Source organism: Arachis duranensis, chromosome 7, assembly GCF_000817695.3.
Source record: "Arachis duranensis cultivar V14167 chromosome 7, aradu.V14167.gnm2.J7QH, whole genome shotgun sequence".
Classification (NCBI taxonomy): domain Eukaryota; kingdom Viridiplantae; phylum Streptophyta; class Magnoliopsida; order Fabales; family Fabaceae; genus Arachis; species Arachis duranensis.
The window spans coordinates 21,065,405-21,082,031 of NC_029778.3; the positions used below are offsets into that span (position 1 = coordinate 21,065,405).

The 16,627-nt window shown below is 35.1% G+C and overlaps 2 protein-coding genes across 2 annotated transcripts; both read right to left on the reverse strand.

Annotated features, from left to right (window-relative positions):
• Nucleotides 1-1,181: 1,181 nt before the first annotated feature.
• Nucleotides 1,182-3,498, reverse strand: LOC107458239 (exocyst complex component EXO70B1-like). Its single transcript, XM_016076434.3, has one exon. The coding sequence runs from the start codon at nucleotides 3,460-3,462 to the stop codon at nucleotides 1,405-1,407; it is 2,058 nt and encodes a 685-aa protein (XP_015931920.2). The 5' UTR covers nucleotides 3,463-3,498; the 3' UTR covers nucleotides 1,182-1,404.
• Nucleotides 3,499-8,740: 5,242 nt separating this feature from the next.
• Nucleotides 8,741-10,291, reverse strand: LOC107458225 (uncharacterized). The gene has a single exon (XM_016076422.3). It carries the CDS (start codon nucleotides 10,289-10,291, stop codon nucleotides 8,741-8,743), a length of 1,551 nt encoding a protein of 516 aa, XP_015931908.3.
• Nucleotides 10,292-16,627: the final 6,336 nt, after the last annotated feature.

Consider the following 16,627-nt stretch of genomic DNA (forward strand, 5'->3'; position numbering starts at 1 on the left):
AGAAAGGAAATTTTGTACAGGAGAGCTCAGAAGGGATTGGTAAAAGTAAAGTTTGAAAAGTAAAGAAGAATTTAAAAGACAAGAGTACGACGTTAGATGATGGTAGGAATTCCTTCAAGTGAAAATTAAGGTGGTAAATGATATTCCCGTTTCATATTTTTATCTGTTTTCAAATTTTAAAATTTGGGAAACTTCTTTGAGTAGGCGAAATTGAAGAAAGAGAAATGGTCAGTAGTGGGGAACGTGCTATAGTGGGCATGAATTAATGGAGTTAATAAAATTCATTTAAAAGTAAATTTATTGGTTATAGTGATAATTTAAAAGTAAAGTAGGATTAAGTGTTTTAACCTTAAATGATAGCGAAAAACACGTTAATCCTAAGGGGACAATTTGTTAATTGAAATATTTAATTTCGATAAATCTTGAGCTCAAAATTTAATGGATATTGGTTTCTCGAAGAATGGAGGACTACATAGAAAAAAGGCTTGTCAAAGAATGGAGAACTGGAGCTAGTCAACGTAACTTAGGAAGGTTATTCGAAGATGATTTTTGCGGTTACACATATTTCGCAGAAAGAGCAGGAACGATTATTTAAGGATTGACGTACGTGTGTAGAAGTTATATTTGAATCTGATTCACTGATTAGTTGAGGAGTTCTATAAATAAATGAAAAGTTGAAGAAACAGGAGTTGGAACTTTGCTTCAGAAAACACTCGAGCACACCCATATCCCAGCGACTTTCTGAATCTGCGTTCGAGTTACTTTTCTGCAGGGTTCCTTCCACATCTTTAAATTTCATTTATGTTTTCTTGTAATCTTTATTTTCTCTGCAAATTTACCTTTTAAGCAACTTTACTTTCCTTGTTTTCTTTTAAGATTCAGCACTTTGTTTCTGATTTCAAAAGTCCTTCGATTTCATCGAAAGTGGTTTACTGTTTTTATTTAAATTCAATACGATTTATTTCAATTCCAGTCAATTTATTTTCAAAATGTATTTTATCTTTCTTTCAGATTTATTTTTATTTTGTTCAATCAAAAAGACATTTTGATGCACTTTAAAGAATTGGTACTCACAGAGGAGTAGGTTTTGCTCCCAAACTATTAGATATTGAACCACACTCGATTTGTTAAAAATCGACAAAACAACACGATAAAGTGGATATTCATACATGAAATTGAAATTAGAATTTATCAATTAGGACTAATTTAATCTAATTTTATAAGTGATACCAGCATCATAAATAGTTATATCTCTAACAAAATATAATAAATATTCATAACAATCTCACTTAAACAAGAAATCAAATTAAATCAACCTAGAGTCACCAATAAATAAATAAATAAATAAATCAACCTAACATAACCGGCAAGCTTCGCCTTACCTTCTTCCTCTTGGGATATTTGTCAATACCAATCGAAACCTTTGAAGAAGCCGTAGAACGCATCATTAAACTTCGATGCAGAATACAAGATATAGTCATCAGCATGCTCAGGAAGAACATCACGGAACACTGCAACGAAATTTTCGTATGCTGGGACTAAGATCTTGCACACTGATTCTATTATTTCTTCACGTAACTCTGTCTCGAAACCACCGTCAAACCACGTAATCTGATCATGCCAAATTCTATAAAAGTGCTCGTTGAACAAGGAAAGTTTCTCTGTCATTGACTCAGCCGTCAGATTACCATTGTCCAGCTTCAAAAATCCCAGTACCGTATCCCAAGAGCTTCTTTGGTAGTCCTCGAGGTACTGTCGGAATTTGTCCTTTTGTTGTTGGATCCAATCATCCCCCAAAAGGGTATCCAATTCAATTTTGCAAGCATTCCGTTTTACGTAGCTGACATTAGTCATTAAGAAAAAACAACCCAAGGCACCATCCCAACAGATATTGGACTTAGCTTCCAAATGGGTTTCTAGTAGTTCTATAATCCACGCAATGTGGGCTGAAACCGAAGACATCCCCTCGCTAACAAGGACTTTTGGGTAATCACGGAGGATTGGTTCAAGGATGTCCCTATCCTCGAAGGCGTCTCTGAGGCGGTTCAATACTTCAACAGTAAGTTTATGGGTTTTACCACGACGAGGGATTGGCCTATCGTCGCGGCAGATTAAATCCTCCAACCCCTTGAAGTGCTGGTCCCTGATTGCTAACCTTAGTCTATTTACAACGGTGATTGTTTCACTCCTGAGGGAGGTGTTGGATTGAATAGAAAAAAGTGAATCGAATGCAGGGATGATTTGGTCATTCAGTGTGTTGAGGACTTGGAGAATGTTGGGCAAATAACCACTCTGCCCTTGGCTCCTATCTGCTACACCATCAGCAAAACTCAGTAAATCTTTTGTCAATTTGGTGCAAATCTGCATGAAACAGTTATCCGAGATGGAAGAGATGTTGAAGGCTCGATCGCAAAGTCTCCTTTCATTTGGAAATAATATCCTCATTGCTATGCTGGAAAGTTTAATCCACTTCTTAATTATCTCCTCCTCATTTATATTCTCCTTTTGCTGCAACTGGAAAATATCCAACCGCAATTCCGACTGGCACATCTCCAAGAAGTGTATCCGACTATTTATGTACTCGTCCACGCAATCCCTTTCGCGCTGCCCCAAAATCATGAGATTTGCAGTTTTATGAAGCTCCAAAAGTACTTGTGGAGAAATCTCATCCACCAAGAAGTTGTGATCATTCAGAGTTTCCTCCGGAATCTTGTCAATCTCATCTGTAAGGTATCTATTCAGACGATTTTGTAACTCCCAGGCAAGTCTCCAGTTGTCCTGATGAAGTTTCTTCAGAGCAAGCTTGAAGCTATGTACGATGTCTTCAGAAACTCTGGGTGGTTGAGGCGCTGCAAGAGGAGAGGTGCCTTCGTCATGTGGATCTTGGTTTAGAGCATGCCTGAAGCTGGTGTACGGCGCTTGAGTGGGGAGGTGATGTTGTCTGTTACTTAATCGAAGAATAATGATGATGAGAATATAACTGAAGGTTGCTCCAAGGATAACATACCACCAATTTATTATCTTCATGAGTTCTAAAATTAGTTCTCCGAGAAAAAAATAGAGAGTTTCTGATACAAATCCATGGTTAGTCTGTCTTGATACACTCCAAGACATCACAGTAAACGCAGCAAAGGATATCGGGCCGTATGCATCTGGCTTCTTCACTTCTTCTTTGTTGGAAAAGAAGGTGTAAATAAAGGTGAACATCAACACAACAAAAACGAATTGCGCTTTGATCTGAGGATTGCTCGACCGTGGCCACTCCTTTGCAAATAAAACTATAATACTGAAGAAGGTACTGCAAATAATATAGAGGGAGATTTTGAGAGGGTTCCAGTGTCCCAAAAGATGGTTGAAGTTGGAACTGATGGCATAACATGACACTCCAACCACACATGACACAAAACCCACTATCCTCCATGGCTGCAGAAGCCATTGTATTCGGTTGAGCAAGGAAAGCATGTTATGAATGCGGAAGCGGCAAGTTTTTAGATGAAAGGCTCTTGGGGACTTCCCTCCATATTTAAAATGACAGTAGTTGAGACAAGCTTCTTCCTAGTTCGTTCAGACGAAGTTTGGAAGAAGCATGCAAGTTCACACCAAACTAAATTTCGGCTTTTTCCTTTATGTTTATGAGACAATAGCAAGCAGTGTCAAGGGTGAATAATTTTTAATGTCTTAGTCCACAGTCTCATGCATTTTAAAATCATCATTCAAATACAAATTTTGGATGTAAACATTCACAACATAGAAGATTAAGATAATTTAATCCCAAGTCACACACGCACCCAAAATAAAGGTCAAGTTTGTTATCAATAAATAATTTGCAAAAGGGTTACTATATTACAAGCAATGCTTGCAGGAAGCAGAGTTGTTTATACAGAGATGTATGACTTATTGATCAACGTCATTAGTCAACCTATACACACAAGGTTTCTTTTCAGAATTATAAAATTACGTAGGTTTGATCTGTTTGGAATAAATCTTATATGAAGAGAGTATTATTATTCTTAAGCAATTATTTGTAGAGAGTTTAATTAATGCAAAGACTGTGATGGACGCATATACCACTTGTTGTATTTAATTAATTTCCGAACACCACTTACCAGAAACCTCTTCAACTTCGAAACAACAATAAATTCAAACTCGGTATATTCTGAAATACAGTAAAATGTTACCATTTGATACTTACACCCACTTGATCCAGTGTATTTCCTTCCTCTAAGTAAGAATGTTCAAGATAGCAAATACTTGGTGAATACTCCTTTCATAGTATTTTCCCTCGCCTAAAATAGCTGTCTTAACATCTATCCCAAGTTTTGATTTCTTAAGCAAAGTTCTCTTTCACTTCACAAATTAAAAAACATACATAAGGCTGTGTTTGAAAATGTTGAGAAAATCAATTCCCATCTTGTTTGGAATTAGAAAATAAATTTAGAATTGATTATTTTATATATAAATATGTGATATATATAAACATATAATAAATTTCTTAATATTTTGTTGCCAATAAGTGAACATAGGATAGCAAAATGGGACAAATTCATAAATATTTTAGGGAGTTCCATTCAATGAAATTTTTAGAGAGGGCTCGATCAAATATTTTGCCAACAAAGTGACAATCTCTACTTTACACCAAAACACCTTATCCTACAATACATATATAATTTAACTAATTTTTAATGTGTATTTTGTATGCGAATATGTATTTTATTTTAGTGGTTAATTTTTAGTAACTGATTTTAATGTATACTGTTAATCAAACAATATATACTTCCAACTCTCAAAAAATAAGCAAAACAAAACACTTCTTATCAATATAAAGAAAAAATAAAAAAGTCTTACAAAATTTTTTTCTAACCAAAAAAGAGACAAAATAAATTAGTATTTAAAATATAAAAGTAGATAAATATAACTCTAAAATTTTATAAGCTACATTATAAAATGATACATCTCAAAATTCAAAATTATGCTCAATTTATAGAACCAATAAAAAAGATGTTGTTGGAACCGCATAACATCCACCAAATCATCTATAAGAGAGAAAAAGGAAAACTAAATCACCACACTTGAAACTAAACTTCCAAAAAAAAATCCAAAATAATACTTATTCCCAAGCTTATAGCTAAAGAATAATTACATCTCAAATTTATTTAAAATAACTAAAATAGCCAAGTACCTAGCTAACTTTATTATTACAGATTTTAGAATGAGAAGCTAGCTGCAGTATCCTAGCCTCCCAACAAACATATTGGAAGTATACCACTACAAAAACAATAGCAATCATGCAAGTATCAACCAAACAAAAAGAGCCTGCAAACGTGATAATATAAAGGGTGAATCAGTAAATCTGTGAGAGCAGATAAACAAAGTGGACAAAAAGGAGAAACATGTGACATGAAACCATTTTTGAAAAAAAAAATAAAAAGTAAGTTAGTTTGATTATTATATATATGGGAAGTTCTATGGTGGCATAGAAAGTAGTGGCTAAGACTAAGAGTGACTAAGAGTTGACTAGTCTATAGGAAGAATACATGTGGTGATTCAATGAGTTAAAGACGAATTTAAGATGCTCCAACTCTCTCGAGGTAGGGGTGAACGTGAGCCGAGCTGAGTCGAGCTAGACTAAGCTCGAGCTCGGGTCACAAAAATTGAGCTTGCCTCACAGCTCGACTCATGAACAATCGAGCCTATTTCTTAAGCTCAAGCTCGGCTCATCGAAAGCTCACGAGCTGGCTCGAGCTCACGAGGTACTATTTTATATGTATGTTTATAATATTAAAAGTATAGATTAAATGCATATAGGATATGTGTTCTAATATATAATCGAGTCAGCTCACGAGCTAATGAGCTGAGCTTATCCAAGTTCAAGCTCGGCTCATTTAATTTATGAGCTCAATTCCAAGCTCAAGCTTGGCTTACTAGCTTACGAGCTTAGCTTATCGAGCTATTAACAAGTCAAATTCGAGCTAGCTCATGAACTGACTTGTCTAAAATGTTTCAAATGGGATTTGAACGGTTACTCTCATGAATACAAGAAAGGTGATTATAACACTCTGCCAAAATGCTTCTCATTATTATATAGACAAATTATAATATATATATAACAATATTTATTTTTATTTATATTCAATTTATTTTAATTTTAAAGTCACTCATTTTTAAATTAATTATATTTTATTTAACTATAAATTTATTAAATATATAAAAATTAAAAAGATAAACGATAGACAAAAAAAATTTATTAATCACAATTTATTTTTTTATGATTATATAATATCTATTAATATTATTTTTTCAATAAATACTTGTAGTATATAATAATAGGTAAAGGCTCACATGCAGTTGTCTTCATAAGAAGTTAATAGTTGAAAAATTTTAGATGATATTTAGTCAAATTTGTTAAATCATCTGACGGTTCTTAAATATCAACTTCACATGAAAATAACTGTATGTGAGTTTTCACCTATAATAATATAATAATACAATAAATGTAAACTAATTAATAAAGTATTAAACTTTGAAAATGATAATTATTTTTATAAAAACAAAATAAAATTAGTTATAATAAAAAAATAATTAAATTTTATATAATTATTTAATTATATCGGGTTAACCGGTTCGACCAGTGACTCACCGATTGAACCAATAATCGAGTGACCCATTAGCCTTACACCGGTTCGTTCTGACGTCCATTAGGCTGGTGTGGAGCGCAATAATTTGCATGAGTTTAAATATCATCTAAAATTTTTCAACTATTTACTTCATATAAAAATAACTGCATGTGAGTCTTTACCTATTATTATATACTACAAGTATTTATTGAAAAAAATAAATTGTGATTAATATATTTTTTTATTTATCTTTTTAATTTTTATATATTTAATAAATTTATAGTTAAATAAAATATAATTAATTTAAAAATGAATGACTTTAAAATTAAAATAAATTGAATATAAGTAAAAGTAAATATTGTTATATATATTATAATTTGTCTATATAGTAGTATGAAGTATTTTTAGTACAGTGGTATGATCACCTTTTTTGTATCCTTGCACCTTTTTTGTATCCTTGCGAACAAGAGTTCGAATCTCCTTTAAAGCATTTTAAAAAATTTTACACATAAAAACTTGACACTTGACAGAGTTACAGCATATGGAGTACGGTAGACCTCATAGAGTTAGAGCATCCTAAATTCGTCTTCAACCTACCACTTTTTATGCCACCATAAAACTTCCCTATATATAATCAGTAATAGTAAACATTAGTAGTGATCACAAAGTGTAAACTCTATGCTTTCTTAAAAATTATAAGATAATTAATTTGTATAGCTTAGTCGTATATTAAGAACTCCAATTTCTTATTAAGTCTAATACCTTTCCAAAATCATTTTTCTTCAAATAGATGACGATTTTGTTCTCTAAATAGATTAAAACCACTTTCTGGGTGTAAGTAAAATATATAGCCAGGATTCTCATGGCTTTGACGAGGGATAATCATCTATTCTCTTAGCTTTGACAAACTGTAATCATCTAAAAGGAATTTCATTCACTATAATATAGTTACATGCATCCTTCTAAAGTAATATTTGCTTTTTAAAAAAGATGAAACATGTTTACACTTTCGACTCAGTTATATGCATTTTCAAATTTTTTCCCAGTGAAATCCAAGAAAACAAAGCAAACTATTACAATAATTTGCAGCAGTCAGCGCTTATGTGACTTATTTTTTGTTAAAGTTAGTGAGCTCAGCCGAGAGGTACTAGTTAGCCAAGCTGATCTGGGAGCTAAGAGTTTGTTGTAAGCACTGAAAATAGAAAGCTTGCCGTTAGAGTTGGTTGTAAAATCCGTTATTATGCTAGGTTGATTAGATAGTATAAATAGGAAGCTTAGTGCATTGTACATATTGTGATTTGTCAAATTCAGAAAATGAGAAATCAGTTTTATTTCTCAACCATTTTATCTTTACGTTGTCTTTCTTCACACTGAGACTTCTTCTATCTTCATCCTCTAGAACTCCGATTCTTAAACATGATGCACAAATAATATATATTTTTTAAGTCATTAACAATAGAAATTATAAGTGTAAACTGTAAAATAAATTCAAGACTAATTAATCACTGATATTTGACAAAATCAATTCTCTTAAAAAAGAAAAAAAATTGTATATCACGAGCTTGGATAGCCTTACCTTCTCTTTTGGCAACTTATTCATGGTCAGAAAAATGCAAAAAACGAGCCGTCCAACGTGCCCCTGAGGCTGCTTTCAACTTCCGATGTTGAATACTCGATGTACTCATCAGCATGATCAAGAATAATATCGCGAAACTTGTTGATGAAATTTCCATATGCTGGGACTAAGACCAAGCGCACCGATTCTATTATATCTTCCCGTAGCTTCTGATCATCCAGTGACGAACGACGCTGTTCAACCAACGTTTTTGGAAATTGCTCGTTGAACGACTGGAGCTTCTCTTTCATTGACTCTGCCGTCACATTATCGCTGTCCAACTTCAAGAAGCCCAACACGTTATCCCATGAGATTCTTTGATAGTCCTTGATGTACTGATCGATTTTGGCACTTTGTTCTTCTAGCCAAGTATCCCCCAAAATGGTGTTCAATTGAGTACCACAGACTTTCTTTACTATGTAATTAACATTATCGATTAAGTAAATACTGCCCATGGAAGCATTCTTAAATTTTTTGGTGAAGGCTTCCAAATTGGTCTCTAGCAGCTCGATCATCCAAGCAATGTGAGTAGAAAGCGAAGACACTCCTTCCATGACATGAGGCGGAACATTACTCGGATAGTAGTGCTATGAATTTTGTCCCTAATGTAGTACCCACTTCCATCTGCGTGAGCCAATTCCTCCAACTCCGTGAAAAAGTAATCCTTAATTACTCTACACAGTCTTTCTTTAACGCGTGCTGCTTCAATCCAGAGTGAAGAGCCGAAGTGAGAATTAGAAAACAGTGACTCAAAGGCTGGAATACTTAGGTTTAGTGTTCTGAACACTCGGAAAACGGAGTGCGAATATCTCATCTGTTCAAAATTCCTCCTATTTGCAATATGATCTGTGAAATTCAGTAAATCTTGTGCCAATTCCGAGCAAACCTGCATGAAACACTTATCCGAGATGTCAGAGTGGGAGCCAAAGATTCGCTGGCAGAGTCTCCGTTCATAAGGAAATAGCATCCTCAATGCTATGTTGGAAAGTTTAATCCACCTCTGGATCCTGTGCCTTTCGCTTCCATCGTGGATGTCATTCCATGTTTGTTGCACATTCAACTGTAACTCCACCTGGCATATCTCCAAGAACCGTTTCCGACTTCTGCTATACTCATCCACCACCAAATTCTTAATGTGCTCTTCAAACTGGGGCGAATTCTTCATCAAGCGATTCAGCTCATCAAGTACCTGTGGCGAAATCCTATCCACTAGGAAGTTGGGGTCATTCACCAATACCTCTGGAACCTCTTCACTTCTATCCGTAATGTAATCCTTCAAGGGGCGTTGTAACTCCCTTGCAAGTTCCTTATCCATCCCATTAAGCGGGCGTAGAGCACGCCTGAACACGTCTAAGAGATCATCAGGTTGAGGCGCCAAAAGAGGAACAGTATCGGTATCGGTATTATTGGATTGTTGTGGACTCATTAGAGCGCCCGTATCATCAACATGAGAAATTTCAGCATCGGGTGAAGCTGGTAGAGGCGTTCGAATGGGAAGGCGACCGCGTTCTCCTGATAGTTCATCTAGAAATGAAGAAAGAATGATGAGTGGATAACTGAAGCATGCTCCAGGGAAAACCAACCACCATTTTATCTCCATGAGTCGGATAAGTAGAACTCCAAGAAAAAAGTATACGATTTCTCCCAAAAAACCGAGTCGAGTCTGTATTGCTAGACTTAAAAACAGCACAGCAAATGCAGCGTAGGATACCAGGCCATATACATCCGGTTCCTCCTCTTTTTCTTTATCAAGAAAGAAGGTGACGATATATGTGACTATAATGGCGAAAAATACCAAATGCGCTTTAACCCAAGGATTGCTCCCCTCTAGCATTTTTTTTGCAATTAAAACTGCAATACAGATGAGGGCAACGCAAGCAACGGAGATGATGGAGAATTTAAGCAACAGGTTCCATTCTTTAAGATGATGGTTGAAGAAGCTGACAGCAAAACAGATGAGTGCAACCGCAGCTGACAGGACACTACTCACTAACCACCATTCATGTGACCTATGCAGCATCCAATCTTTTAATTGGTCTGGCAAGGAAGAACCAGTAGGCATGTTTTCGTGAAGCTAATAAGGCTTAGTTCATACACACACAGTAAGCAGGAAAGGGTAATTGTTTAGCCGAAAAGCTCTTCGCCTCTTCTTCCCTATTTTAAGTGACAAGGTTTCACTGCAAGTTGTAATATTATTATTATTGTTGAGAAAAAGATAAGCCAGCTTATCCATCATTCACAGTTTCACCCCAAGTTTCGAAGAAGAAGCGCCCATTATGATTATCATTATTTTTTTTTCATTTGGAAGAATCTGCTTCTTTTTCCACCTAGTATTAGCCGTACTTCTGCGACCCAAGAGAGAAATGTTACTTTATTTCTGTGCGTACCAACTACCACCTCCTTAGTATTTTAATGGCTCTTTCGGCGTTCTAAATGAATGCATCCACATTCTTTTTGTTCGATTTCAACAGAGTTTGGAAAGCAAAAAAGTAGTCGGAAAAGAAAGTCGTTGCCCATTATTGTGTATGAAACAATGAAAGGGTTATCCCTCTGTTTCTTACCTTACCGCGTTTTGTTTGAAACAAATAAAAGGAGCTAATATAAAGAACTGCTGCATGAAGCACATGTCCAAAACAAGTTAAGAAGGATTTGATGTACAAGATAGCGTTTATCCCCTTATCTAATAAATAATCGAATAATTTACGTTAATAAATTGATTGGAGACTAAAATTATACAAATATCGTTAATTAAAATTAATTATATGTCTATCTTAAATAAGTATATAGAAATTGAAAAAGACAAATTTAATTTAAGCATAATCAAATAAATCGAATAAATTCAATTCGATATATATACAAATGTTTAATCCATGTAAATCAAATTAACTCCATTTAATATATTAATAATCGAAAAAGAATGTTTTATTATATTAACGTTAGTTGGAAATTAAGATGGTCCTTTTAATAACGGTATTATGGTCGTTAATATTGCACCTTTTTTTTCAACATATGTTGGTAAATTTTTAAATATTGAAATAAAGTACTTTTAAGAAGAATTGAAAAAAATATATCTTTTTGGAGAGAGACCCCTCCCCCAAACCCAATTACTTCTCCTTCCTCCCGAGAACCCTCTCTTTTATTCACCACATTTCTTCTCTCTTCTTTATCTTTTTTATCTTCTCATTTTTTCTTCTTGTAATTACACACTATCATCAAACTTCCTTTCTTTATCTTACTTCCTTCTTCTTTTTTATCCCATCTCTATTTATTTAAATCTTATTTCTGCAATCTCAAATCATGGAGTTTTAGCTTATCAGCTTAATGAGTGAAGAAAGCATTCAATTTTCGAATTTTGTTTATTATTAAGGCTTTAAGATAATTCTTTAACTCAATAATTAGCTATATCTTCAATTTTTATCATCCTTATATTTATGGGTATACGTAAATCCGAAATTAGGTTTATTAAATTAGGAAATTTGGGGTTTTCTCAAATTGGGTAAGATTATGTTAATTGACAACATTATTAGCTCCAAATATTATTTTTGTCATATTTCTAGAGTTACTGAACATCATTTGATAGCTTGTTGACGTGCTCGGTGTTGCTTTCGGTTCTATGGAACCAAGTTGTGAGTGGATATCATGCCTATAATAATTTTTAAGTTGATGGTTTTCAGTGGCTAAGAGAAGGGAGGTTGAATCTTAGCCCCCTTTTTTCTTGATTACACTTTCTGGTCTTTGAGGAGACTTTTTTAATTTTGTCTCGTCCCTAGCCACAAGACTTTTATTTTTGTCTCGTCACTTGGCATGAGATAATTTTGGTTTTAGTTCCTGTGCAATAGAAACAGAAATGGAGTAGAAGAGAGAGAAAGTTACACCCAGATATATCCTGGTTCAGTTGTTAAGTGCAGTGCAGCCTACATCCAGTCTCCATCACAACAATGATGGAATTTCACCATAATCTTCCTGATTACAAACTGTAAAGTGCTAACCAAACTTATAAGGGGATTCCCACAGAATCATGAAACACAACATAGATGAACAAAAGAACTCTAAGGACATCTATGGCTTTTTCTTTTAATTTTGCACTCTCTGCCTTTTTCCGGTCTATGGCTTTTTCATACAAACTTCACCGTTTGCCTTTTTCCATGAGACTCAAGATATGACAAAATTAAACAGAAAAATACAAAACAGAATACATTGAAGGAGAAGAAAATCTATAAGCTTAGGTAGTTATGAGACTTCTGTGCCTTGCACTCTTACACTTTCTCCTTGATTCAAACCGTGACTGTTCACCCCTTTTATAGAGAGGGGAAGCCTTCACAGTTGAAACAAAAACCAAGCTTAACTTCTTTCCCTTCACACATAATCGGTTCGGCCAAAGAGAGAGAAGAGGTAACCCATGCAAAACCCAACATGCAAATACCTCTAGTTCTTCCTTGGTCATCAGACTTCATCAATCCGAGCGCTCCATCCTTGGCTTGCTCTCCAAGATGGATTTCTGGCCTTTGATGCTTCATGATGATGATGGTTTCATCTGCTCCAATCTCTGCCTCTTCCATCACGTAGTCACCCTAGCTACCTTCTGTGGTGGTTGAACAGAATCAGAGACAAGCCATGCCTCCAAGAATCTCCTCCTTGCTGGCCGAGATCTTCTTTAACCATTTTTGGTATGGAGAAGCTAAGATCCCATCACAAAATCTTTTCACAAGTGATAAGAATCTCAACCACAACATACTTTTTGTTTTCTTTTTCTTGCCATCATTGAGATGGTCTTGTAGCGTGCTCTTCCTTCATTTCGGTAGCTAAGTTTTACTTCCATGGTTTGCAGTGTAATAATCGAAGAAGAGAAGAAAAGTGATGAGAGAGAAGATAAAATGTGAAGAAAAGCAATCAAGTATGTTTGAACAAAATAAGTAAAATGAGTTGCTTTTACTTCCCTTGTTAGAGTGGCGTGTAGCGTTAAACACATCAATTATGTCACTCATATTCTCTCTCTCATTTATGTTTCCAATGCTACCAAGTTAAAATTTTGAAATCCATCCTTAATGAGAAATGGAATCCGTTGGAAGGCACAAGGCAAATGATAACATTTGCTTTCCTGATGGATTTTTGGATCAATCATTAGATCATTTAGCATAGATCATAGTTGGGTTTTGGAGCAATGAGATTCATTCTGGCTCAATAATAAGAATAATAGTTCAGCCCAAATAATCAAAGCACTTTTGCATCAATGCTGAAAGTTTTTATAAAGCATTTTGGGCTTGCAACATTTTTTTTATTTTCGGCCCAGTGCTAAATCTGCATAGCAAAAATTAACTTGATTACCATATATGAATTAATATTTTTGCAATTAATTAAATTAATAATGTTTAGTCATCACAAATGTTAATTTAGGATTTTCCAAACTCATCAATCTCCCCCTTGATGACAAACATTATTAAAATTGAAATGGAAAGAAATTTAAGATTGAGTAAAGAATACTCCCTTTGAGTTTTGAATTTCTCCCCCTTTCAAATTGTCACATGGCTCCCCCTTAATATATGCCTTTTTTACTATGGGAAGCACTAACCTGTAACATTTAATCAAACTTCAAGTAACAATGTTATTTAGCATATTCATTATATGATGCTAAATGCTTGATTTATGAGCAGAGTTGGATTGATAATCAAAACTTATTTGATATCATAAATTGATTTTTTGCTCAATCTTTAATCAACCAAAAATTTTTTTGAACATAAATTGCTGTTTTAAAAAATATTTTCCAATCAAATCAGAGCAACATACTTGTGGTAAGAAAATATTTTTAACCACATCATGATCACAACAATTTTCACATTTATTTCCATATTTAATGTTTAAAGAAACTGCCAAAAATGACTTATTCTGCAAACATGTTTACCAAGATGAATCAGAATATTCCTATTCCACTGGTAGCAAGCATATTTATCAAGATAAGACTTTCTCAAGAATCAATTAACAACCAGGCAACCATAATATCAAAACAAATGCATCACAATCATAATCAACCAAGCATTATTAGTGTGCTTTATCAAGCATTAGGTGAATCCTTTTAACAAGGGTGATCATGAACTCTCAAAAGAGAATTTCATCCCCTATTTTTCACTTTCAATTTTCAGCACTTTCTCCCCCTTTTGTCATCAAAGGGGCACCTGCAAAAAGAGTTTGACACAGGAAACATAATATGCAAAATATAACTAAGAAAAATAGAGTATCACAGAGTATCACAAGGTATCACAAAGTATCAAACCCAATAAAACATAATATCAGATTGAGCCTACTTAAGCCAATATCCTAAACTAAACAAAGAATTAATCATCAGACAGATGAAGGTCAGATTCCTCAGCCCCGTCCTCACTTGCATCTCCCAGTTCCTTCTCCAAATTTTCTAACATCAAACTGACCCTGTCCTTGCATCTCATCCAAACTCTTTCACTTTCATATGCCAGTTTGCGTGCCGCCTTGTGAGATTGGATCATGAATTCGGACATAGTTGAAAATTCGGTAAGAATTTCTCTTATGGATTCGGTTGTTTTGGATGACTCAGGTCTGCTCTCATAGTCACTCTCCGAAGCCATGGATTTCTTGCTCTTGGTTCCTTTAACAGCTCCACCTCCTTTGACCATTGACACTTTGTTTTCTACTGCCTCATTCAAAAGGTCAACTTTAAAAAATTTAAAGATACTAGTTAAGAATATACCATAAGGCAGATTTGCCTTTTTGGTGCTTCTTACCGAGTCCCACATATGGCGGATCATAAGATAACCGAAAGAAATAGGAGTAGAGGTAACAAGTGCAAATAAGATGAGAGAGTCAGAATATGTTACTCTATTGTGAGAGCCGTTTTGAGGAGTCAAGATGTGGGTGATGATCCTGTGCAGTAGCAAATTGACGGGACCAAGGACTTTATGGGTAGGGGTAGTGCCATCCAAACCAGAGACATTTTCACATATGTGTTGAAGAACATCCTTGTAGGTAATGCCGACTTGAGAATCCTATTTTTCGGCCATGTATGCTTTTGGCCCTTCATCTTTGTAGCCAAAGGCCGTCCCAATGGTTCCAGTATCAAGAGTGATGTGAACCATTTTCACATATGAGTGGATGGTGCCATCAATGAGTCTCATGTTGGCATAGAATTGTTGGACTAAGCCAGGGTAAACTGGTTTTTAAATGTGAAGTAATGGAGTCCATTGAAGCAATTCAAACAGAGGAGATACATTTATTCCTTTGTTGGAGAGATTGTCAAGGTTGACAAGGTAGGTTAGACAGAGATGACGCTTTTCCAGAACATCTTTGTGGAATTCAAATGAGGCGCAGGAGTTGAATCTGGCAGGGTCATAGTGGGAATGTGTTTTGCTAAACTTGTTCTTGAATTCCATGGATTTCAAGTTGGCAGGTTCGGTGGTGTCGTGCAGTGCAAAACCGTCTATTTTCTGAATACTCTTTCCAGGAGTAGCCTTCTTGGGTGGTAAATGCGGTGGTGATGGAATGGAGGATGTTTGTGATTCCTCTTCTTCTTCCACAGGCTCCTTTCCCTTCTTCCTTCTTGAAGAAGTTTTTTTGGCTATGACTTTTCTTCTCATGGTGTCTGTGTGTTTGGAGGGAGGTGAGGGTGATGATGATGTTGTGGAATGAATGTGTATATGTGTATGAGATTGGGGTGTGGACGGTTTTTGAGAAAGAAGAATCCGTTCGCTTTTCCTAGGGGCGATTTTCTTTTTCATGGTAATGAAAATGGATGAGTAGAATATGAGGACGTTGGGTAGGAACCGAATGGAGTGAGGGAGGAGGGAAGATAGAGAAGCATTAAATGTGGATTGGAGAGAGAAAGTGGAGGAAGTTAATAACCATTAAGAGCACGGTTATTAACTAGGGGATTTCCAAGAATTTGAAAAAGTGGTTTCCTTAAATCAAGGGATTAGTTGAAAGGAAAGATTTGATTTGACACTTTGCCTCTTTCAACAAGATTTGATAAGACCACTAAAAGATTTTGATTTTCAAACAGTGATGAACTAACAAAATGGTCATGGTGGGGTCAAAGAGATTTGGTATGGCCTACGAAAATTAATTTCTGCTCAGCCTCCCCCTAGATCACATCCCTTCCTTCATTCTTATTTTTTATCTCGTCCATTCCTCATTCTTGTCAAATTGAGCAAGCTCCTCTTGCATGGCTTTCACCCATGATGGATCTTCAAGAGCCTGTTTGACATTGTTGGGCTCCATTTGTGACAAGAGTGCAAGATGGCTTGGTTCGGATTGTCTTTTGGTTGAGGATCTTGTTGTCACACCTTGAGAGGGATCTCCAATGATAAAATCATGAGGATAACCCCTCATAGACTTCCATTCTCTAGGCTTCCTTTGAGGTGTTGAGCTTTGATGA